Below are 26,311 nucleotides of genomic sequence, written 5' to 3' on the forward strand. Positions count from 1 at the left end.
GGCTCTGGTCGGCACCACCCACCAGGCTGTTAAAAGTCTGGTCAGTGGCGCAGCAGGGCTAAGGCAGGCTCCCTGCCTACCTTAGCTCCGTGTGGCTCCCGGAAGCGGCTGCCAGGTCCTTGCAGCCCCAAGGCACATGGGTGGCCAAGGAGGCTCTGTGTGCTGCCCCCATTCCTAGTGCAAGCTCCACAGCTCCCATTGGCTGGGAACCGCAACCAATGGGAGCTGCGGGGGCGATGCCTGCAGGTGCGAGGGCAGTGCACAGAGCTTCCCTGGCTGCCCATGTGCCTTGGGGCTGCAGGGCCTTGGCGGCCACTTCCTGGGAGCCGTGGTAAGTGCAGCCGGGACCCCAAATCCCCTCCCACACCCCAACAACCTACCCCAGCCTGGAGTCCTCTCCTGCACCCCAACTTCCTCCCGGAGCCCGCACACCCTCCACACCCTGCCAGAGCCCCTTACTGCACCCCAAACCCCTCATCCCCGGCCTCACCTCAGAGCTCACAACCCTCCCCCCCTGCCCTAGCCCAGAGCCCCCTTCTTCACCCCAAACCCCTCATCCCTGGCCCCACCCCAGAGGCCATACCCCATCTGGAGCCCACACCCCCTCCCACACTCCAAACCCCTCAGCCCCAGCCCGAAGCCCTCTCCCGCACCCTGATCCCCTAATTTTTGGCCTCACCCAGAGCCTGCACCCAGAGCCCATTTTCCCCCCCCCCGCCCCCGGCCGCACCTCTGCTCCACCCTGGAGCCCTATCCCGCACCCAAACCCCTCATCCCTGGCCCTATCCCAAAGCCTGCATCCCCAGCCAGAGGCCTCATCTCCCCCCATACCCCAACCCTCTGCCCCAGCTCAGTGAAAGTGCGTGAGCGTGGAGGAGAGCGAGCGACAGAGGGAGGAGGGATGGAGCAAGCAGGGGTGGGGCCTCAGGGTAGGGGCGGGGCAGGGGTGTTCGGTTTTGTGTGATTAGAAAGTTGGCAACCCTAGCCGACACACGCTCTGTCTCTCTCATATACGTACTCCCCCCGCACTCTCTCACACACTACAGCAACACACAATCTGTCTGTGTCTCTCCCCACTCCCCCCGCCCACCCTCCCTGTCAGACAGCCTCCTCCGCCACACTTCAGTTGAAAAGCGGCTGGCAATCTAGTAGGATGCCCATGGAACAATGGGATTGGGAAACCTGCATCATGTGACGCTGTACCTGCCCCATGAGGCATTGCAAACCCTTCCCAAAGCACCCTGTAGCCAGTTGCACAGTGGGATAGCTACCCACGGTGCACTGCTCTCTGTGTCGCTGCAAGAATTGCTAGAGTGGATGCGCTCTGCTGACAGAAGGCGCATAGTGTGGCCATGGAACGGTCGTTTAATTAAAGCGGTGGCTGTATGTTGGCTTAACTTGTGTCAACAAAACTCTGTAGTGTGGCCAAAGCCTAAGATGGACGCACTCAAAATGGATGCACTCAGAGTTAGTGAACGCTTCTGAAAAATTTGTCTGCATGTTTCTCAGTGCCATAAACGTCCGATCGAGCTGCAGCGGTGCTGTTAGTGCAAAAGAATTTGTTTTGAATCAGACAAAAAGAAGCCTGTCTGCAGAAGCGGAGAAACGAGATTAGAAGATACTAGAACTGCTGTCCCGTGTACGTACGCGCGCACTCACGCACACACACACCCCTACCCCCCCCCCCCCACCTCTGGACATTCAGAGAACTTACTATAGTTTTGACTGGACTTTCTCTGCTTTGTGCTGATTGGCTGTTTGCTCCAGCGTCCTCCTCCCTCACAGTCGCTTCATCTCAGCTTCACTCCACACCTGCCCCTCTCACTCTCTTTTCCCCTGCCCTGTCCCCCTTCCTCCACTTTACTGAGCCCCTCCTAGCTAAACCCACTAAAAAATAAATAAATGAAATAAGCGGAACTGATACAACATTTACCGCCATCACATTGTTCATGCTGCTTGTGTGTTAGACGTCTTCCCATACCCTCTGTCTGGCTTGGCTATATAGACCATAAACTGCTTGGGGGCAGCACCCAGCTACTCTTCTGTGTTTGCACAATGGGGCTCCATTCTTGGGTGGCCCTAAGGCACCACTGTAATTACATGATTACCAATCATAGTAGAATTTCTCCATCTACAGCTGTCTTTAAACATTGTCACAGTTAGCTTGGGGCTGTGGGCAGGGTGGTCAGCTGTGAAATGTTTTATTCATACCAAACATTAAAGAATAACAATGGACACTAAGTGATGGAAGAAAGGTGGGTTTTGGTTTTTAAAAATAATCTTAAACAAGAACATAGCATTGTGGCTAAAACAAATACTGATGCAGAACTCCTAACTGCGGTACGCAACTCCTAACTGTGGTATGTAACCTACCATTTAAATCAGCTTCTGTACCAAATGACTGGAGGATAGCTAATGTGATGCCAATTTTTAAAAAGGTCTCCAGAGGTGATCCTGGCAATTACAGGCTGGTAAACCTGACTTCAGGATCAGGCAAACTGGTTGAAACTTTAGTAAAGAACAGAATTGGTTGAAACTATAGTAGAAAGAAAATCCTCCCTCTGCTCCTGAGACATCCCCAGGTGCACCCTGTACCGTTACTGCTGCTGCTCCACGGAAGGTCTCTCGGACAATGATAGTAAATAATTGGTTGAAACGATAGTAAAGAACAGACTTGTCAGACACACAGATGAACATGATTTGTTGGGGAAGAGTCAACATGGTTTTTGTAAAGGAAAATCATGCCTCACCAAACTACTAGAATTCTTTGAGGGGGTCCACAAGCATGTGGACAAGGGGGAGCCAGTGGATATATTGTACTTAGATTTTTCAGAAAGCCTTTGACAAGATCCCTCACCAAAGGCTCTTAAGCAAAGTAAGCTGTCATGGGATAAGAGGGAAGGTCCTCTCATGGATCAGTAACTGGTTAAAAGATAGGAAACAAAGGGTAGGAAATAAATGGTCAGATTTCAGAATGGCGAGAGGTAATAGTGGTGTCCCCCAAGGGTCTGTACTGGGACCAGTCCTATTCAACATATTAATAAATGGTCTGGAAAAAGGAGTAAACAGTGAAGTGGCAAAATTTGCAGATGATAGCAAACTACTCAAGATAATTAAGTCCAAAGCAGATTGCAAAGGGATCTCACAAAACGGGGTGACTGGGCAACAAAATGGCAGATGAAATTCAATGTTGATAAATGCAAAGTAATGCACATTGGAAAACATAATCCCAACTATACATACAAAATGATGGGGTCTAAATTAGCTGTTAGCACTCAAGAAAGAGATCTTGGAGTCATTGTGGATTGTTCTCTGAAAACATCCACTCAATGTGCAGTGGCAGTCAAAAAAGCGAACAGAATGTTGGGACTCATAAAGAAAGGGATAGATAATAAGACAGAAAAGATCATATTGTCTCTATATAAATCCATGGCACACCCACATCTTGAATATGGCGTGCAGATGGGGTCGCCCCCATCTCAAGAAAGATATATTGAAATTGGAAAAGGTTCGGAAAAGGGCAACAAAAATGACTGGGGATATGGAACAGCTTCCATATGAAGGGAGATTAATGACTAGGACTTTTCATCTTGGAAATGAGATGACTAAGGTGGGATATGATAGAGGTCTATAAAATCATGACTGGTGTGGAGAAAGTAAATAAGGAAGAACTAAGGGATCACCAAATGAAATTAATAGGCAGCAGGTTTAAAACAAACAAAAGGAAGTGTTTTTTCACACAACACACAGTCAATCTGTGGAACTCCTTGCCAGAGGATGGTGTGAGGACCAAGACCATAACTGGGTTCAAAGAAGAACGACATAAATTCATGGGCTAGGTCCACCAATGGCTATTAGCCAGGATGGGCAGGGATGGTGTCCCTAGCCTCTGATTGCCAGAAGCTGAGAATCGGTGACAGGGAATGGATCACTTTTGATGGTTACCTGTTCTGTTCATTCCCTCCGGGGCACCTGGCACTGGCCACTGTTGGAAGACAAAATATTGGGCTAGATGGACCTTTGGTCTGACCCAGTGTGGCCATTCTTCTGAGGAAAAGAAAGAGATTTGTAGGGGCTGGGGCACAGATTGCAAAGTTTGATATTTCATGCTGGTTTTATATTCATTCACCTGGCGTTATCAGCCCATGGTTGTTTTCTTTCTAGTCTTGTAGTCTGGGTTATTTGACATTCAAAATTCCATTCTAATTTTAATTTTCTTATAAAGAACCACACACATGCATGCACACAAAACCAAACCCCACCACTATCCATTGTAGTAAGTTCTTCTGTTAAAAATCCGGCAGTATAGTTGAAAATATGTACAGGTTTTTTTGAGTATGTTTTGAAAATAAGACTAAACACCAACACCTTAACAATGCCCATTCCCTTTGCTGTTCCATAAAAAAATATGGCTGTTTGTGCCACTAACAATAAGACGCTAGTGACATTACCCATCAAGCCCAGCATACCAGGAATTAGTTCTGGATGAGGCAGAATAATTATATGAGGAAGGCAGTTAGACAGGGTTAAAATTCCTGGGGCGTGGGGAGGCTATTGCTGATTTGGGCAAGTGACAAGTGCTCCATGCCTCAGTTTACCCAAACCCACTTGCAAAATGCACAGGGATGTTATGACATATAATTATTGTTAGTAAAGTGCTGTGACCCCAGTGTATGGAAGGCTTAGGCAGACATGTCAGCTGGTCGCCTTTGCCTGGAATTGTGTCATATTGAGTTGGATTAGTTTTGATGAAGGTATTATTTCTTTTCTCAGCCTTAGTAGTGTTCTACATTATTAGCAAGATGAAACCAAACAGCAAGACCTCTTTCTGAAGAGTGCCACCTTGGGGATGGGCAGGAAAGGGACAAAAAGTAGCATGTAGATGGAGCTGTTGGATAGTGACTTGTGCGATGGGATGGGGTCGGGGTATGTGTCACTGTTAGCTGGTTTGGAGGTGAACATGTCACTGGGGAAGGGGGAGGGCTCAAGGAAGAATGGATTGAACATGGATTAGGTTAACTACTTAGGAGCTGGAGCGGGCAGCTAGTCTGATTACTTTGTGGTATTTTGGAGCTTTCTGTAGGTAGTCCAAGGGGAGAAGTCTGGTGGTAAAGGCTAAACCACAGAGTGCTTCATAAAGACATGCAGGTTTCCAGCAAGTTCTTCCAGTAATCCTGAGGCCCTGGGGATTTGGTGGTCAGGCATCTCCATGCAAAAACACTCAGCATTGGCCTAACTCAGCTCCCTACTGAAATCGGCAGTAAAACTCCCACAGACTTCAATAGGAGTAGAATTAGGCTGACACATTAGCTTCTCAAAGGTATTTAGTTGCCTGGCTCCCACTGAAATCTGGGGCTGAGTGCTTTTGAAAAATCCAACCCATGGTCAGTGGTCTCTTCTATGACCAGGACTGAGGGGTACTGAGCAGCACAGATTCTGTTTGATTAGTCTGGGAGCTGGAGAGCCAGAGCAAGCAGAAAGACTGTCCAGCAGCCTCAAAGAACCCACTTTATATTCATTATAACCTGGACCTGTTTCTTTTTGAGCCCACAGGTCTCCACAGTGACACCATTTCAGTTTGTAATTTTTAACAGTATTGTAACATGCCCTAGGCATATTTTATTCAAGAAATCAGTAACAAACCGGAAGATCAGTAGTTCCTAGAAGAACTTTTATATTAGAAAAAATGCCCAGCTACGTTAACAGTGAAGGACAAGAAACAAGGCAGAAATGGTAAAGTATCAAGATTTTATTGTTTCCATATTTTTTTTAATTTTCAAATGAGACATTTGTTTAAAACAGCAGCGAGCAAGCACGCACGAGTTGAGAAAAAAGTGGCAACGCAGGTAACTCCGTTTGGCTAATGCCCCTTCATGTACGAGGTGTACATTTGATTTCTGAGCACCTTTTGTTTGTCTCGGTTTGTGTACAGTAAGGCAGTGGTTTTTCCATAAGGAATATATATATATACATATATATATATATATATATTTAATGATCATTGTGAATTTTAATCACATGCAAATTAAATGAAATGTACAACTCAAAAATGTTACAACGGGGGAAATTTTTCTCAGAGCAAAGAAGCTTCTAATAGAAGACAAATATGGACACAACAACTTTAAAGAAGAGGGAAAGGAATAAACAACCTAAGGGCAGGCGCTATTGGCATGGCAGCTGAAGCAGGGAAGATTGCGACTCCAGTGCGGCCTCCTCTTACCGTAGGGAAGGGGAAAAGAATGGATGATTATCAGCAGATGTCTTCACCCGGCTCCCATGAAAGGCTTTACTCTAACCTGAGCAGCTCCACGTCGAAGATGAGGGTAGCATTGGGAGGGATGACTCCAGGATGGCCTGTGGCTCCATACGCCATATCGGGCGTACAGGTCAGCTTTGCTCTTTGTCCTAAGCTCATCTAGCGTTTGAGTGTTGGAGAGGGAGAGGGAGAAGGGGAAAGAATGTGTTAGGAGAAATACAATAGTCCAGTCACTAAGGGGCAGATTTGCAAAGTCAGTGAGAGTTTGACCCCTAACTCACTTGATGCTTTTGTAAATCTCGCTAAGTGCCTATTTACATCTTTAGGCCCCAAATAACTGTGTAAATCTGGTCCCAACAATTTAGCCTCAGATCTCCTGGCTCCTAGTCCTGTTCTTTTACCACTGGATAACGGCCTCTCATTGGCAACATGTAATAATCCTCTAGTGCCAGTTTTGTAACCCAACGGAATACCCTTTTGCACCAGTGTAGGTCCACATTGTTTCTTTATTAAGGCCTCCTGTGAGCTGCAGAGCTCTCACAAAATCTGCTGACTGCAATGGGAATTACGGACACCTGACAAGTCACAAGAGGCTCTCAACACCTAACAGGATAGAGGCTCTGGATTCAGAAAGGCCCCAGCTCAGTAAGGCACGTAAGCATGTGCTCAAATTGACTGGGACGCATGTGAAGAAGAGCTTTGCTGAAGCCATCATGTGATTTCCAGAGTGCTTTGCATCTCCCATTTTCATTGACATCATTGTCTTCAATGTTCAGCCCATTAACCTCTCTCTCCCTGTTTCTCCATCTATCCAATGGGGATAATGCTACCAACCTCCCTCATAAGTGTGTTCCAAGGGTTAATGAGTTCATGTTCCCAAGGCACTTTGAGATCATGAGATGGAAGGTGTTGTCAAAGTGTTCAGTAATTATTATTAAGTCCTAGTGTGACAATCCACTAGGCGGAGCTAGAGTGTAATTTGTTTCTAGGCAGGTTATTGGAAAGGATTTAGGCTACATAATTAATTTAGGGAAGGTAATCGGGGTGTTCTGGGAGGCTATAAATTGACTTATGTGGAATCACTGCCAGAGCTTTAGCTGAGTCGGCTTCTAACAGGGATAAATCTGTTCCCCTTTTTGACATTAAATGGTCTATCAAATTCATGCTATTTTTGAGACCCCTCATGATTTTTCATACTAGTCCCAGGACTAAGCATATACACATCTCGTCTCTCTGTGCCAACATCTACATCACTAAACAAAAAGCATGGCACTTACAGAACATTTGCAAACCACCACGTTATTCACTCTGTGTGTTATATCCCTCCCCTCCAACCATTTGCTGATTTGTCTAGTTCAGGGGTTCTCAAACCTCATTGCGTCGTGACCCCCTTTCGACAATAAAAACTACTACATGATCCCAGGAGGGGGGACTGAAGCCTGAGCAAGCCCGAGCCCCAAGTGGGGAGGAGGGGCAAAGCCAAAGCCCAAGGCCTTCAGTCCCAGGTAGGAGACTGTAATCTAAGTCCTGATGCCCAGGACTAATACCCTCAGCCTTCAGCTCCAGGCAGTGGTGCTCGGGCTTCAGCTTCAGCCCCAGGCCCCAGCAAGTGTAAGCCAGCCCTGGGTACCCCATTAACATGGGGTTGTGAACCACAGTTTGAGAACCGCTGGTCTAGTTAGTTCTTCAGGGACCATTGCTTATTCTATGTTTGTACAGAGCCTGGTACAGGGGGATCCTGATCTCATCTCTAGGTTCTACCATAATACAAATAATACATTTTACTACTATTAATAAGGAATGCAACTTGAATGGTGGGGAGGAACTGAACAGTCTTAAAAATACTCTGGGATTCCTAGAATGAACTCGTACCCTCAAAGCATTTATGATTCAAGAGCTGGGCATAATGTGGTTAGGAACCGGATTCTTGTCCATTCATATCTGAAACAGCACAGTAGTAGGATTGTACTAGCATCTGGATTGTTTCTTATTTGCCCTTTTCCCCCACCTCGTTTTATGCATTAGTAACAAGCTCCGAGCAAAACCTTCATCCAGTCTGAGCTTTGGGACCCAGAAATGTGCAGTTGCAGTGACTTTGCACCCTGGCCTTGTTAGCTCTGTATATCAAACACAGCTCAGCTTCTCTCTTTGCATAGAGTAGCACTACAGCTAAGTGCCTATGGGAAATATGCATTAGATTAAAATAGATGGCATTTGGGGTTTTATTGGGATGACACTGTAGCGAGGAGGCATGGCCTCCCTCAGAGAGTGACAGGGAGAGACCACAACACACCCCCATGGTGGGCTGAACCAGGAGAGCCATGTCCGTCCTGCTGCAAGTGGAAGGGCGGGACAGAAGGGGAAGTGGGCTCGGATGCGTCCTGCCTGCTGCTGGAGCCTGCAGAGGAGCTGCCAGGGCTGCCTCCTGAGGACTGGCCAGAGCTCTCCAAGACGACAGATGCAGATACACCCAAGGGAAACCAGGCAACAGTCTGGTTGGGAGCTGGCCTGATACAAGGTCAGTGTGTTGTGGGCGGATCCCCACTGACCCAGTGGCAGACCACTGCGCCACTATTAGGGCCCTGAGCTGGGGTGTGGTAGAGTTGGGTGGGCCTGCGTCCCCCCTGCCACCGCACCCCTGGGGTGGCACTACTCCCCATCCTTAGACTAGGAGGCCTGCACTCCTCAGGCAACCCTGTCTGAGCCCCATAGACTGTTATTGATGTTCAGCCTTGAGTGAGCCCCTAGACTCTCTGGGTGCTCACCCTTACCTGAGCATCTAGACTTTACAGTGCTCACCCCTACTGGGTCTCATAGACTGCGCAGATTGCAGGCAAGAGCCCACTCATTGCTTTGCTGCCCCACCCTGACTGGGCCTGGGGCTCAAAGACTGCTGTACTGTTCTGCCCGTCCAGAGGACGGAGCACTAGGTGAAGCTAACCCCCTTTGAGCACCTTTACAGGTATGCAACATCGAGGAGGCGTGGCCTCCCTCAGAGACTGACAGAGAGGGACGACCATGCAGTCTACAGACACTGAAGCCTTAATGATTTGAGGGCAGCCTCCTTTTCCTTGCCCTTGGTTTAACATTCATCATTGAACTTTAAATTGTGCAGTCATGAGTGGAATGTCATAGGGACTTAACAGTGCAGTTCAGTATCCTATTCAGTGAGGGTCAAATTCAGTGGGAGGCATCAAATGCAGCAGGACTGGCCTTCTTCTGTGCAACTGCACGGACGCTGCTCCATGACACACTACCATGCTGGATCATTGTAGGGGATGGGTGGGTTGCACTGACGAGGTGGATCTATAAGCCAACCCTCCGCTGACCTTGTAGAGGGGGAGCTCAGGTGGTTGTGGATGCTGAGTGATCTACAGACAGGAGAGGATTCCATCCTCCACAGCCCACCTGGAGAAGCATGTGCAAAGCCTCGCCATCATGATCAACCCCCGAGTTCTGGCCATCCCAATTAGGCTAATCAATGGAGGACTAAGAAATATTATATTAGTATGCATCCCACCATCAGAAAAACCACCCAGGCTTATAGACTGTGATTTTGACTTGCCTACCCCGATGTTAAACCATCATTATTGTACTGAACATGCCGGCATGCACTCCAGCTAATTTGAAATTCAGCCAGCATCATCCTTCTGTACCTGTGCAGCTCCTTCCTCAAATCCTTTAATGACTTCTTGTCTGCCGATCTTGAACCTGAAAGGCTTGTTTCGGTCTCTGGAGGAATCAAACTTCTTTCCATTCTGTAGCATCCCTGCCAAAACAACACAAATGATTTCAGTCCCAAATAAGCTTGAAGGTAAGTGCTGAGGGGATGGAGTGATGACTGATGTCTTGGTCAGATCAATCATATATTTCCTTTAAAAAAAAAGGCTAATCCAAGGTTTATAAGGCAAGAGAACCTCATGCAGAGGCATCACAGGTTCTAACAGGAAGTAACTGATTGTAGAACTATACTGTAATGATTTGTATTGTGTAGCAGGTAGAAACCCCAACCAAGACGGGGGCCCCAGTTGTGCACTGTACAAACATACCTGCTTACAAGCTAAATAGCCAAAAGGACAAAGAGTGGGCAGGAAACAGAGGCACAGAGTGGGGAAGCCATTTGCCCAAGGTCAGAGTGTGAATCTGTGGCAGATCTAAGATAAGAGCCCAGATCTCCTGTCACCCAGTCCAATGACCTCATCCCTAGCGCGGGGGTTTTCAAATGTTGTCATAGCGAGCCTCCCTAAGCTATGAAACAAAAGCAATTGCACCTCCCCATAGCTTCCAAAGGCAACACAAGGAACCGAACATCCCACACTCCACAGAATACGAGTAATAAAGTAGAAGGGCTTTGAGCAATAGAGTTATAATAAAGCCATAAAGCACCTCCTGCATTAGGTCACAGTTCTGTTCAAAGCCCACACATAGCACAGCTAAATAACACTGCCCAGACGTTGTGGGAATTCATATCACCAAACAATTACCAGTTGTGTCAGTAGCCACCACTCCTATCTTATCAGTGGAGGGAGTGAGCTTGTTTCCACAAAGTAGTAGCATTCGACACCTTGTCCCCATCCCCAGTTCTCACAGGCCCTGGGATGAGGAGATGGGCTCATGGGTGCCGGGCTCACAGGCAGGGAGTGGGGCCCTTCTTTAGTGCAGGTGCCCCACAGGTGGGGTCAGTGGAGTTCCAGGGCAGGGGGCAAAGCAGGGGAGTCAGAGCATGGCAATCACCAGTTCACCAGCACTGTGAGCTCCATGTAGGTCCGGTGCAGCAGGATGTGGGTGCAAAGCCAGTAGCTAGGACTGGCCACCACTGTGGTGGTCCCCAGGGCTGGGGGAGCTGGAGCCAAGGTGGGACTGCCAGCAGCTGAGACCAGCGGTGGTGGAAAGGTTCTCTTTCTGGTACACTCAATTAGCCCAGCGCTGCTGCCCAGAGACAAGTGGCAGCTCAGTAGTCCAGGAGGTTGGGGGGCTAGAGCACAACATTCCAAGTGGCAGCCAGGGGTCCCATAGTGCAGCAGGTATCAGTCAGGCGTGAGTGCCATCCTGGATTTCAGGTGCTCGAACGACACTCCAGACCACTATGGCAGCACTACACCTGGACCAAAAGACAGGCAATTGATACCTCTGCTGGCACACACTCACACTTCACACTTCCTGCTTTATGGCACGCCCCATAGCTGGAAAACTTCTGTCCTAAACCACACAGCCTGTCCATTAAAGTACCTTGTTGATGTTAGATGTCTGATTTAAACCTGAATGTGAGGCACTTACTGTCACAGTTCAGGGTTCAGGGTAACCAAGGGTAACCCAAGTTCAGGGTAACTGCAGTTGTATTCCCACTTTGTGGTCCCTCAAGGTCACCCACTCTAGGCTCCCAGCTCTTCAGCTGTCAACTGTCTGGAGGAGAGACCTGTCCCTCCTGACTGGGAGCTTTTCCAGGCTGCACAGTTCCCTGCCTACACTGTAATAACACCAGCAAGTCAGACTGCCAAACAGGCAAGCCTCAACGCTTTGCTCTCTCTTCTAAGGCTATGAGCCATGCCATCACCAGCAGTTATGAATTACCATACAGCTCTTTCTAAGCAAGCCCATTTATTCTTAAGGTGAACCTTACAGAGAAAACAAACATATAAAAAACAATACAAGTTCCTATGCACATGCTAACAGCTTACCAAAGGTCACCCACCAGTCTTATGGAGCCTCACTAGGCCAAAGCCCTGCCAATCTTTCCCAGGAAGGAACAGGGCTCCCCTTTGACAGAAAGTCCTGTCTGTTTGCTGGATAAGAAAGAAGGCCCTGAGTCAGTTTAAACTCAGGCTATTTATCCAAAAGCCCTTTCTTTGTCTGTTGGCCTCTGGAGAATCCAGTTTGAACTAATATATGTGTACCTCTCCATTGGATGGTACTTCTCTGGAAGTGCTACAACCTGAGTGAATTTTCCTAATCACACCCCAACCCTGCCCCATTGTTCTTAGTTCCTGGAGGAGCTGAGGTCATCCTCTCCCATGGTATTACATACAATCCCTGGCCCACAATGATACATAAACTTAATACAGCAAGATCTCCACAAAGATATTGCAGGAAATTGCCACATCTGTCCTGAAAGTTACTAACACACCATCTCCTCCAGTCACAGATTTCATGTTGGAAAATAAGACATGATATCACTGGCACCAATGAGATTAGAGCACACAGGACTTCATGGTGCCTCACTTAAGGTTGCCAACTCTCCAGGATTGGCCTGGAGTCTCCAGGAATTAAAGATTAATCTTTAATTAAAGATTATGTCATGTGATGAAATCTCCAGGAATACATCCAACCAAAACTGACAACCCTAGCCTCACTTCAGCACAAATACCTACAGTTTCCAGTGCAGAAGGGTGAAATAGATCACCGCTTTTACGTAAGGCCCTAATAGCCTGGTCAAGGGTGGACAGAGACATTAAGGGTATGTCTACAATGCATTGTAAATCCGGGTCAGTGGGACTTGGGCTTGTGGACTCAGTGTTTCCAAACCCACACTTGAGCATCCACATTTCTTTGTAAACCTGGGCTTACAATTGCTGGACCCAGGTCTCACAGCCATGCTAACACGTCCATACTGCACTGTGCAGACCTTATGACTTGGGTCTGCAGCTTGACCCAACTGTAACTGCAACCATACTGTAAAATGACAGGGTCTAGACCCAAGTCACAGCAGGACTCAGGCTCTGACCCAGTCTGCTAGCAGGTTCCTAGGACCCAGGTCATGAGTGCTTGCTGACCTGAGTCAGACTGATTTGTGCGTGGACAGAAGGAAGGCTTGGGCTCAGACCTGAGTCAGAGGGGTTAGTGTACAGTGCAGACATACCCTCAGGGTATGTTTATACTCCAATAAAAAAAGAGAGCACCGAGTCTCAGAGACCAGGTCAGCTGACTTGGGCTTGCAGGGCTCGGGCTGTGGGACCATAAAATTGCAGTGCAGACATTCTGGTTCAAGCTGGAGCCTGGTCTCTGAGACCTCCTCTTCTCCCACCCCATCTGTCTTGCAGGGTTTCAGAACTTGGGCTCCAGCCTGAGCCCGAACATCTACACTGCAATTTTATAGTCCTGGAGCCCAAGCCCTGCGAGTCCAAATCAGCTGACCTGGGCCAGCTGCAACCATGTTGCGGGTCTTTTATTGCAGCGCAGACATACCTAAGTTACCTCCCTAAGCCTACCCAGTGGGTCACAAGCAGAGTGTGATTTAAAACTCAGGACTTCCTGATTTGCATCCCAAACTTATTCTTCTAGATCATTCTGCCTCAGGTCCTTCAGACTGTCTGTTTGGGGACCTGTTCAGACATCACTTATTGCACTGTAATGTGCATACTGACAGCACTCTATAAATAATACGTGATAAATGTTAACTCCAGCCTTTGTGTGAACCCTGCCAAGGGTTTATTAACAAAGTATACACAATATCATCAGCATTTTATGGTCAGAGGTGTCATCCTGCTGGATGACTGCACATAAGTACATCCTCATCCCCTCTCTTTGTCATTGGCTCCAACGTCCCCAAGTGCGACTAAGTCAGAGTCTGTTATTTTTCCAGATCGTTACAAAATCTATCCTCTTTTTTAAAAATATGGGTTATACGGATCAAAGGTGAAAATCTGTTAAACTGTGTATAATTTATCCTTCCCAGAAGCTAGGAACAAGTCTGCTTTCATACAGACTAGTGTTTCCCAATCTTGTTTTCAATGTAAACGGTGCTTTGTGTGCTCCAGTACAAACACCACCAGTGTTATAAATATCCCTCTGCCAGTAAACTCTCAGACTACGTGCTGAAATACTGCCAGCTGAGACAATCTCCTTATGCCATTTTGACCAGGTTTAACTCAATCCCTGTTGCTGCTGGTAAACGGCCAGATCTTCAGCTGGTGTAAACGGGCTCAGCTCCACTGACTTCAGCAGATTTACACCAGCTAAGGAACTGGCTTAAAGTCATCTAAAATTAAAGTGAACCAAGCCCTAGAGAGTATTCTGTAGGGAACGATCCTGCAAGGAGATGGAATTGTGTGGGACTCTGATCAAAGCAGGGGACTGAGAGTCTTAATGATGTGGTTCTGCCACCAACTACCTGTGGGACCTTGATCAAGTAACCAAACCTCAGTTTACCCTTCTATAAAACGGGGATTACTGACTTGACCAACGTCAGACAGTGAATTGGTGGCACGACCAGGAATAACAGTATTAATTATGAGGTTTACCCTAACTCAGGGGTCCAGGGATGCTTAATTGAGTAATGCTTCTAAAGTGCCTTCAGAACTTCAGTTGAAAGAGGCTGTAGCAGCACTGATTGTTGTTATAAATAGGTCTTCTCCAGCTGTAACTTTTGATTCTATGATCTTATCAGACTAACTCGGGGAAAAGTGGCAGCTGCTATCTTGACACATGGGACCCCGGCACAGCTCTGCAGGACATTAGACAGGAGGCTCTCTGAAGAACAACAGGAATTTCAAAGTGCTTGTTTCTGTTTTCACGTTCTTAACAAGCCACACAGATTCTTCTAGACTAACCATGAGATCACAAGCAAAGAGAATGAAAAATAAACATTTTAGGGGCAAAGTGTTGGGTAGTTTGGGTCCCAAATTTAAGGAGGGACAAATTTGTAAAGGGGCTTCCATCCAGCCTCGGTAATTCCCTTTGGAGATTCATAAAATCTAGAGATAGAAAAGACTTGTTGGATCACCCAGTCCCAGATAATACAGGGCTGTTCCCTATAGTCCATTCGCCAGTGTTTTGACTAGCCTAAAGATCCCAAGCAACAGAGCTTCCAACACTTCCTAGGAGGACTTTTCCACATACGACTACATCTCAGTTAGGAAATTTGCCCTCCGGTTGTGCACACAAATGGGGCTCATATTTCTAATGATATCATCTGTGCACATATGTCAGAGTGCTCAAAAATAGTACATGCAAGAGACCGTGTGGCCAAAACTGCACGGGTACAAACCGAGACAATTTTTGAAACTTTGGCTCACTATGAATAGAAATGTTTGCTTGAGAACATTTTATTTGAAATTGATTTTTTTATCTTGATCATGTCCCTTTAATGTGGAAGTGTTTGAATCCAAAAGAAAAAGGAGAATTACAAAATTTACTATAAAACCATCTTTAAAAAAATTAAAGAATAATCAAAATATATAATATAAATAACTTTACCATGTTTCAGTGTTTCCTACAGGTTACTGAAAATCATAGAATCATAGAATATCAGGGTTGGAAGGGACCCCAGAAGGTCATCTAGTCCAACCCCCTGCTCAAAGCAGGACCAATTCCCAGTTAAATCATCCCAGCCAGGGCTTTGTCAAGCCTGACCTTAAAAACCTCTAAGGAAGGAGATTCTACCACCTCCCTAGGTAACGCATTCCAGTGTTTCACCACCCTCTTAGTGAAAAAGTTTTTCCTAATATCCAATCTAAACCTCCCCCACTGCAACTTGAGACCATTACTCCTCGTTCTGTCATCTGCTACCATTGAGAACAGTCTAGAGCCATCCTCTTTGGAACCCCCTTTCAGGTAGTTGAAAGCAGCTATCAAATCCCCCCTCATTCTTCTCTTCTGCAGGCTAAACAATCCCAGCTCCCTCAGCCTCTCCTCATAACTCATGTGTTCCAGTCCCCTAATCATTTTTGTTGCCCTTCGCTGGACTCTCTCCAATTTACTACATCCTTCTTGAAGTGTGGGGCCCAAAACTGGACACAGTACTCCAGATGAGGCCTCACCAATGTCGAATAGAGGGGAATGATCACGTCCCTCGATCTGCTCGCTATGCCCCTACTTATACATCCCAAAATGCCATTGGCCTTCTTGGCAACAAGGGCACACTGCTGACTCATATCCAGCTTCTCGTCCACTGTCACCCCTAGGTCCTTTTCTGCAGAACTCCTGCCTAGCCATTCGGTCCCTAGTCTGTAGCTGTGCATTGGGTTCTTCCGTCCTAAGTGCAGGACCCTGCACTTATCCTTATTGAACCTCATCAGATTCCTTTTGGCCCAATCTTCCAATTGGTCTAGGTCCTTCTGTATCCTATCCCTCCCCTCCAGCGTATCTACCACTCCTCCCAGTTTAGTATCATCCGCAAATTTGCTGAGAGTGCAATCCACACCATCCTCCAGATCATTTATGAAGATATTGAATAAAACCGGCCCCAGGACCGACCCTTGGGGCACTCCACTTGATACTGGCTGCCAACTAGACATGGAGCCATTGATCACTACCCGTTGAGCCCGACAATTTAGCCAGCTTTCTACCCACCTTATAGTGCATTCATCCAGCCCATACTTCCTTAACTTGCTGACAAGAATACTATGGGAGACCGTGTCAAAAGCTTTGCTAAAGTCAAGAAACAATACATCCACTGCTTTCCCTTCATCCACAGAACCAGTAATCTCATCATAAAAGGTGATTAGATTAGTCAGGCATGACCTTCCCTTGGTGAATCCATGCTGGCTGTTCCTGATCACTTTCCTCTCATGCAAGTGCTTCAGGATTGATTCTTTGAGGACCTGCTCCATGATTTTTCCAGGGACTGAGGTGAGGCTGACTGGCCTGTAGTTCCCAGGATCCTCCTTCTTCCCTTTTTTAAAGATTGGCACTACATTAGCCTTTTTCCAGTCATCCGGGACTTCCCCGGTTCGCCACGAGTTTTCAAAGATAATGGCCAGTGGCTCTGCAATCACAGCCGCCAATTCCTTCAGCACTCTCGGATGCAACTCGTCCGGCCCCATGGACTTGTGCACGTCCAGCTTTTCTAAATAGTCCCTAACCGCCTCTATCTCCACAGAGGGCTGGCCATCTCTTCCACATTTTGTGATGCCCAGCGCAGCAGTCTGGGAGCTGACCTTGTTAGTGAAAACAGAGGCAAAAAAAGCATTGAGTACATTAGCTTTTTCCACATCCTCTGTCACTAGGTTGCCTCCCTCATTCAGTAAGGGGCCCACACATTCCTTGGCTTTCTTCTTGTTGCCAACATACCTGAAGAAACCCTTCTTGTTACTCTTGACATCTCTGGCTAGCTGCAGCTCCAGGTGCGATTTGGCCCTCCTGATAACATTCCTACATGCCCGAGCAATATTTTTATACTCTTCCCTGGTCATATGTCCAACCTTCCACTTCTTGTAAGCTTCTTTTTTATGAAAATCAAAGGCAAGACATGTTTAATTATCAGAGGTGTAATGTGAATTAGTAAAGACTCAGTCTACAAAATCCCTCTGATCACATTTAAGGACAAACATTGTGACCCACACTGGATCGGAAGTAATAGGTGTTATGTGTACAAGAGACCCCAACACCTATTTTCAGGAGCTCTTTAAATCCAAAGTTGAGCTGTGATTGACATAACATAGAGGTGACCCTGCATTGTTTAGCCAGATAAAGCTCCATTGACTTCAATAGAAATAAAACGTGAACAATCTGTACGATCTTTCAAAGCAAAACTAAATACTATCATCCTTAGCATCATTTGAAACAAAGGGCATTTGAATGGGAATTCAATTTAGACACTATCAATGGAAGTAATAGCAGGTACAAACAACAAAGACAAAATCACAGCAAATATCTTGGTGGCATAAGAGGGGAAAACAGAAACAAACACATGTTGCGAGTGACCTCAACAGGAACAACGGGAAGGCACTGCACAAACAACCGGAACAACACAGCATTAGGAAGACTTCAGGCTCCTAAACAAACAATTTATGGATGGTGACATTAAATGAAAATATGGAGGGATGGGAAAATTCTGCATCACTCACAGGACTGGTTATGGACCACAGAGTCTTTCACTGATAGGTCACTGGTTTTTATCACCCCAGATTAGTAGAGACTGAAAGTGATTACCATTTGAAGGTTGTCTGGTGTCCTGTATGAAGCAAGTTGGTGATCTCAGTTCCCAAGCGTCCACATGATAAAGGTCACCACACAGTCAGCACTCTTGTCGGTCATCTCATTAGAGAAGCTAAGGATTGAGTCTGATCTACCCTTTCATCCCTGGAGGTCTTCTGGGACAGGGGGGAGGTATGCTGTGCAGGAAAGCTTGCATTGCCACTGCATGTGCTATACCTATTCTATAGACAAATAGAGGGCTTCAGTCTCCAAGCCAGTACTATTTATGAGCAATAAATGAAGTTAAGAGATTCATTATGATTGTTGTTCACTGATTAGACTGAATTAAAGTATTTTCTGTGGAAGTTACTCTCCAAAGTAAAGAAAAGCAAAATCGCGAGAAAAATCAACACACTTGTCTGCCTGGTTCTCATGAAATCACTATGTACTGTAAATGAAGAGAATATTTCAGCATACATGTTCTTTCAGAGAACATGGTCCAAGAACGTCTTGTCTGTTTCTCTCACTTTAAAGCCCCTCCCTCCCAAAGCAATAAGCACCACTATATAACAAACAATATTGTTATCACCAGACTTGACACATACCATCTGTTGCAGCATCGATAACTGCTTACAACTTTATCTTCATCTGCCTTAGACCGAGGTTGTTAACATGTGACCCAATGGAGCTCACTCCTTATCATAGGCTCTCTCTGTATCCAAACACAATTGCTGTGAAGAGCTCTCCTACAAGTCCCTGTCTCTAAGGCTCCTAGTAATCCATCCATTCCTAGTAAATTTGCCTATCACAGCTTGTGATATGAGTGCTGTGCCTTGAGGTGATGGGGTCTGAGAATTTAGAGGCTGTCTCTGATACTAGGAAAGTGTGTTGAGTTCATCCCTCCATTGCAGGTGTCTGCATTGTATCCTTTACTGATGTAGCTTGACCAGGGTCAGAGATGCCTTCTGCTTTCTGCTTGCATGCTTGACATGGCATGAATGGGGCTCTTAATATATTTATCTACTATTTTTCCTGGTAGCCAGCCTAGTGAGGTTTCCAGGCAGACTGTATCTCTGAGCTGGAAGACAGGTAGGAGTATGGTTGTCTGCTCAGTGTGTTTTTTCCACCTGTTTTGCAATGGCTTCAGTAAGGCAAGAGCTTTCTTTGTGGTGTTAGGGTCCAGCGACATACATGAGGGAAGATTTGTTCTCAGCATCAGGGCTGTGTTTGGGAGCACTCCATTACACACTTGAAAAGAGCTGAGTGTGGGACTTTACCTGATGCAGTCATTCTGTTAAACACCGATTTCTTTGTTCGAATGGTTCTCTCTGCCAGGCCATGCAGAGATCTTGGATTGGAATGTGAGTGCAAGTCGGCAAGATCTTGCAACATGACCCATTTCTTTGCTTACAAACGGAATGTGATCATTCAGTAACTCCTTGGAATACCTGGAGTTATAAATATGACAACCGCTGCGTGTGCTACATCATTAATGTCATCACAAATGTTTGCTGAAGGCAAAGATACCTGCAACTATTTTGTGCACTGATGTCTTAGGAATCTAGTGAGGCCATAATGATTCAGATTGGCTGCCCTGTGTTCTTAACATACATTGCATACTTCGGTAAGTACCATTATGTGTTGGGCCACTCTCAGGCAGTACATTATCTGACTGGCTTGTGAATCTGTTCCTTGCATGCCCGGCCCTGCTGTGCTTCATATAAAAACTATTGCCTCATGTTTTTGAGGAATATTTATTCTGTCACCTGTTATTAATAGCCCTGACTGTGAGGCAATCATGTGTTTCAAAGCCCAATATGGCTTTAGTTTAGGACTGACTCGTCTCCTCCTTCCATGGCCAACCATTGTATACACGTTTTTCCAAGGCTTGCAGATGAGTGTCTTTTAATGTGTCTTGTGATCTGTGTAGCATCCCCATACTTAATATCAAGGTGACATCAGTATCATAAACAGCTTTCTCTTCAAAGAGTTCAGAATCTGATTCTGTAGATTGCTGGCTACAGCCTTAGATTGTGTGTTCTGAAATCAGCATTTCTTTACCAATCGTGTGTATAACTTTCAGATCATCTCTCTGTAGTTGAAGTAGCATGTGCTATTACCTTGCAGGAATTTCAAGGGGTTTCCCAAGGGGTTTAAAGAATATGGTCTCAAGTGATTTATGATGGTCTGAAGTAAATTAAATTCAATAAGGACAAATGCAAAGTACTCCACTTAGGAAGGAACAATCAGTTGCACACATACAAAATGGGAAATGACTGCCTAGGAAGGAGTGCTGAGGAAAGGGATCTGGAGGTTATATGGACCACAAGCTAAATATGAGTCAACAGTGTAACACTGTTGCAAAAAAAGCAAACATCACTCTGGGATGTACTAGCAGGAGTGTTCTAAGCAAGACACAAGAAGTAATTCTTCTGTTCTACTCCGCGCAGATTAGGCCTCAACTGGAGTATTTCAGGAAATGGACAAATTGGAGAAAGTCCAGAGAAGAACAACAAAAATTATTAAAGGTCTAGAAAACATGACCTATGAGGGAAGATTGAAAAAAATGGGTTTGTTTAGTCTGGAAAAGAGAGGACTGAGAGGGGACATGATAACAGTTTTCAAGTACATAAAAGGTTGTTACAAGGAGGAGAGAGAAAAATTGTTCTTCTTAACCTCTGTGGGTAGAACAAGAAGCAATGGGCTAAAATTGCAGCAAGAGAAGTTTAGGTTAGGTTCCTAACTGTCAGGGTGGGTAAGCACTGGAATAAATTGCCTAGGGAGGTTGTGGAATCTCCATTATTGGAGATCAAATTTAAGAGCAGGTTAGACAAACACCTGTCAAAGATGGTCTAGATAATACTTAGTCCTGCCATGAGTGCAGGGGACTGGACAGATGATCTCTCAATGTCCCTTCCAGTCCTACGATTCTATGATCAGATTGCACTTGGATTTCAGCACTGTCACAGGGTGACACTGGCCCTTTAAGAAGGAACAAGGTTAGTGCCTCTGTGAGTGATCAGCTGATCCCAGTTGAGCTTTAAAATAGGGCACCTGGGCTTAGAGCCAGAGAGACCAGGTGAGGGGGAGCCTGGGTGAATCAGGAAGAGGCAGTGAGAGTAGACATGGGGCTCTCACTACCTGCTCCCTGGGAATAGGTAGCCCAGTTGAGTAAGGTCTGCCTGAGTCCCCTGGGAGGAGCAGTAGATGGGACCTAAGAAATAAAGAGGGGAAACTCCTAAGAGCTGGAGCCCAGGGAACTGTGTTTTTATTGATTTAACCTCAGTTTGGACAATTAAACTGTATAACAGAGACTGTGGGTAGTGCAGTGGGACCTTTGGAGGCCGGGGAAGAGGACCTTGTCACAAGCACCTTGTTAGGTACGGAATGGCATTTTTTGGTGGGAAATGCAATAGTTCTTTTTCAATTTGGGTATAATGTTTTCGGCCTCTGTTACATAATATAGGCACAATAACTTCCTCTTGCAGTGAACAGGCTCCTAAACAGTCTTTAGATGCATCTGTTTGAATAGTGAGCTGCTTGTTAGGATCACAGAATCCAACTAGTGGTGCATTGCAGGCTGTCATTTTCAGTTGCTGCAGTGTCTTGTCTTGTTATGGTGCCCACTGCCAGATTATGTCATCCTGTAGCAACTTTCTCAGGGGATCCATCAAAGTTGCTTCACTTGGGATGTATTATACTAGAAATTCAGCCATCCCTAAAATCCCCTGAAGTGCCATTTTATCTTGTGGGGGTTTACATAACCAAAAAGCAATTGAGAAAATCATGCCTAACCCTGGGAGACAGGAGAAAGGGCATCGCATTATGGAGCTTTCTGCTAGAAACGACAGTAATGACAAATGATCATGGGGGCTCAAACCCTAAGCACAGTGAGTGTGTAGCCAGCCCCGTGCTGGATGGATATACCTTCCTCTGACATATATAAGGGGTCTTGCCTTTTCTTATACTTTGGCAACACTGGTTCTTCTTTGATGGTGTGCGCATAGATGCGTACAGTTCCAGTTCTTTGAATTAGGTTGAGATCAGTGCCAGCTTTTTTACCCAATAGTTGTTAGACATTTTAATAGTAAAAAAATTGTCCTTGGCTGTTGCTGCTATGAAGGTGATTTATCTTTTAGATTCTGTCCTAGAGACACCACGTTACTAGTATAAAATTAGGCTGTCATACGCAGACTGGACCCAGAATCTGTGTTGAAATACATGCTGGGATAATATTAGCCTCAGTCCCAGTAACGAGTCTGAATTTTATAGGAAACCTCCTTACATACGGAGTCAAATATCAAGCTTCTGCTGGATCAGCTCTGGGACTTTGGTTATCTCAACACTGTCCCTAGAAAGAGTGCAGACTGACAGTCTATTCCAGCCACAGATTTGCATCCCTTCTCTGAGGTAGATCCGTTGCTGTGACATCTGAGGAGAGTCAGGTGTGTTTCCAAGTGCGACAACGTCACAGCGCGTTTTTAACCACGGCATAGGCTTTGAGTCTGAGACATATTCCGTTTGCTTGTACAGATTCTCATCTGGGCATATTATCCTGAGCCCTAATTTTGTTTAATAGCCCTATACAAGCATTTCAATGTTTTGCGTTATCTTCATTTGCGTCTTTCAGTTACAATGCTAACAAATTCCCGGTCTTCAGCTCTCCCTCTCAGTTCTGTTGCTTTCTTATCAATCCCAAGTGCTTCGAGGTAGGAATGATGCCAGAATCTATGCTGTTTGCATTTTTAGGGTTACAAGAATTCCTAAACATTGTTCAGATCTCATTCAGAATTGGTTCATTGTCCCCTGCTTGCTCTGCTAATGTGTTAAACACTTTGAAGCAGGACTGCTCCTTTTAAATCCTCTCCTTTTTTATCTACTCAAGAAGCCTTCATAAAGATTAGGAAGTGTTGCTCCAATCTCTTCCAGTTGTCTCCCACATTACTATCTGAAAAGAACAGGCCAGATTCTCAGCTGAGGTAAACTAGTGTAGCGTTACCGCAGTCAATAGAGCTATGCCAAGAATCTGGCCCAATACTGGGGGAAACTTGCACTGATCCATATAATTGTGACTATCTCAGCTGTGAATCTTAGGATGTAGTCTAATTTTCCCCTTTAATTCTGACATTCCACTTTCACTTCTCATACATGTTCACAGACTCCTTGTGTGAGGCGATCCCATAGCCAGGCCAGGGCTGGTCCCTCAGCTACAATGACTCATATCTGCAGCCAAGCCTGCAGCGACTCATCTCTCAGGCATTCCGCAGCAACCTATCCTGGGGCAGAGCCCAGGTGAGATGATCCCCAGGCACAGGTCACTCTCACCGCCAGAGCCACAAGTTAGTCAGTGCAACAGCACCACTCGGCTAGGAAGCCTCCTGCTGCCTCAGTGTGTTACCTGTCCTTGCCCCAGCCTCATCTGAGCCTTGTTCCAGCTCACTCCTGCCTTCTCCATGCCCTATTCCAACTCTTCTCCAGCCCTGTTCCTTACCCACTCCAGCCCTGCACCCACCTCCTGACCCCCAGACCCTTAGACTGACTCCAACCTGGCTTCGACCTTTGGCCTGCTTTTGGACTCTATGATCCTGATTTGGCTTGTATGGACTCTGACCTATGGCCTGTCCCCAGATTCCGGTTTCAGCGATGCCTTTGACCAAGTCCTGACTCTGTGTCTGGCTTCCATCCTTGGCACCTGTTCTCATCCACTGCTCCAACCACCAGGCCTGATTGCCTAGAACCCAGATCATGAGATCCTGGCTCCCTGCACCTACTGTCTGATTCCTTGCTATTTCCATTTGTTTCTGCACTTGCCAAATGAAAAGAAAACCTGCTCTTCTTGCAACATACAAATTAACATAGCCCACCTCTCATACCATGTCATGTTCTCTCATGTGGCTGACTAGCTGCGGGCTGCAGTCTGCAAGTGTTCTGCAGAACCCAGAGCTCAGGAACTCTGGAAGGATCACTAAAGAAGGACACAGTAGTGTATGTTTTAAACTATAACTCTGGATTAATAACAGAAGCAAACAACATGAGCGCGCTGCGGTTCAGCTGGATCCAAATTCTTCCTTCATTGGTCCTGGCATCAGTAGGCTTCTGAAAAGGGAGGGAGATGACATGACACATCTCCAGACTCTTCCATATAACACTTTAAAGACAGACTATTCAATATACCACATCTATCTAGATGAATTTTTGTTAAGGAGACAAGATCCGTACATGAAGCATTAAAATAGTGATGTTTCATCAGTTGACATTGCTAAAGTCATATCCCAGATGCAAGATGGCCCCCTCTCACAGACTTCAGGAGGAAGTGGGCTTGTAGGACACTAGACATGCCATTGTAGGCAAATAAAGATTAATTTGGTGGGAAGGGAGGCTGAGGTCTTTTGAGGGCAGTTAGGGCAATGAACCTCGCTGGTTTCATTATGATAATGAATTATTTTATGCGTTCATACAGACCCCAAATTCAGAGCAACCCCCAGGGAGATTTAGTTTACGTGGGTTTGTTGTGTTTGTGTTAGTTCACCAAAACCATTTGACTCAAGTCTGAGTACTCAATCAGGTTTGAGTCTGTACGGCTAGAAATGCTCATACACAGTCCTGAGACACTGCCACAATAAAGCATCGGAGGCAGGGCTGCCTCCTTGACACATCTATGTTATACAGCTTCATTTTTGGTTGCTTGTAAATAACTGCAGAGATGTGAATTTTGAGGGGGGCAGCAACAGGGAAGCTTCATGAGACTACGTGCCAATTGGCCAGTAGGTGACATTCACATTAACTCCTTCATATTGGGAAATTTGGCAGGTCTGCTACCAACAGCAAACAGCACATGAGGAGACTCTGACTCACAGAGCAAATGGATTAACTGTAGAAACATATGCCCCCCGCACCCTCTCACCCCTCCGGCCCTTACTTGACAGAGGAAAAGTACCAAGATGCAAACAGGATGTATGTGCAAATGGGGGGGAAAAATCTGTTCTGGTGCTTACTGTGCTGGCACATGCTATTAAACCAGTATGACAGAAAGTTGCCCTCAGGAAGCACCAACCTGCCCTCAGGAAATTCCTGTCTTGAAGACAGACATCATTTATTACTGAAAAAAGAATCCGCCAGGGACAGTGAGAGGCTGACATGTTTGGGTTTAACTTTCCCTGGCACACAGCCAAGGATTGAAAGAAAGGCTTAAGAGAACTTTCTTCTGGTGCCTCTGTGCCAACAATAGATGCAGACAGTACAAATATTTACAGACCTAAAGTGGGGAGAGACAAAAGGGGAAAAGCTGGGCGACTGCCCTAGGTGCTTAATATAACGCTGGCTCGTGTTGGCTTACATCACTGAAGTGACTGGGGTCTGCAGTGGCATCAGACAGGATGGAATGACTCAGTCACAAAGTCACGATACCACCAGGACAAGATGTCTTTTCACACATACTGTACTGCCCAGTCCTCCTCTTCCCAAGGGAGGTATTAACTGCTGCATGCTCATGCTGTACATACTGTAGTACCAGCATTTCCACATCAAGGAAATGTGCAGGGCTGCCAGCGGAAAGCAAAGTTTTCAAAGCAAACACGGGACAAAACTATTTTCTCAGACACACAGCAGTTCTTCACTCTAAAGTGCGGTGCACTGAATACTCTCTCTCTCTCTCAGAACTGGTCTGTGAGGCCAATACCCTCTCTTTCAAATCCCTCTCCAAGACCCATCTCAGCCATAACACCTACCAGAAATCAGCCATGACACCTATAAGAAATAGATGACTAGGCTATGAGGCAGATGGAGCTTGTTGGCTCTCATGTTATTTAGTTATGAGAATATAATTTGAAAAATAAAAAGCAAATGTATATTAATATTTGTATATATTCAACTGCAACCTTGTCTCCTCCATTCTTCTCCTCTCTCTGAGACCAGGACTTTCTCCTATTATCTATTTGTTCAGAATTTCACACAATGAGGCCCTGGGATACTGTTGTGATAATATAACAGTAATATTCTCCTCTCCCTACAGACGAGATAATGAGGGTGCTATGAATAGATGGAAAGCAGAATAATGTGTGGAAATAGTGCCTAGGGATTACCTGTCAAATGAGTCTGAGAGCAGAATTTTGCCTTAAATCTACACGAAATGGAAACAAGCAAATGATCATTTATAATTTTTGTTTTATTGTGATTAAAAGTTGCTAATTCTTAAACTCTTAC

General features: G+C 45.9%; 1 protein-coding gene across 1 annotated transcript in view; it reads right to left on the minus strand.

Annotated features, from left to right (window-relative positions):
• Window positions 1–5,729: 5,729 nt before the first annotated feature.
• Window positions 5,730–26,311, minus strand: part of FKBP1B (FKBP prolyl isomerase 1B) — a 46,487-nt gene continuing 25,905 nt past the window's right edge. The window contains exons 3-4 of the mRNA XM_073335094.1: window positions 9,913–10,025; window positions 5,730–6,415 (exon numbers count right to left, since the gene is read on the minus strand). Coding sequence (XP_073191195.1) covers window positions 6,287–6,415; window positions 9,913–10,025 — 242 coding nt within the window. The 3' untranslated portion in view covers window positions 5,730–6,286. The remainder of the gene's footprint in view (window positions 6,416–9,912; window positions 10,026–26,311) is intronic.

The sequence above is a fragment of the Lepidochelys kempii genome, chromosome 3 (genome assembly GCF_965140265.1).
Source record: "Lepidochelys kempii isolate rLepKem1 chromosome 3, rLepKem1.hap2, whole genome shotgun sequence".
In the NCBI taxonomy this organism is placed as follows: domain Eukaryota; kingdom Metazoa; phylum Chordata; order Testudines; family Cheloniidae; genus Lepidochelys; species Lepidochelys kempii.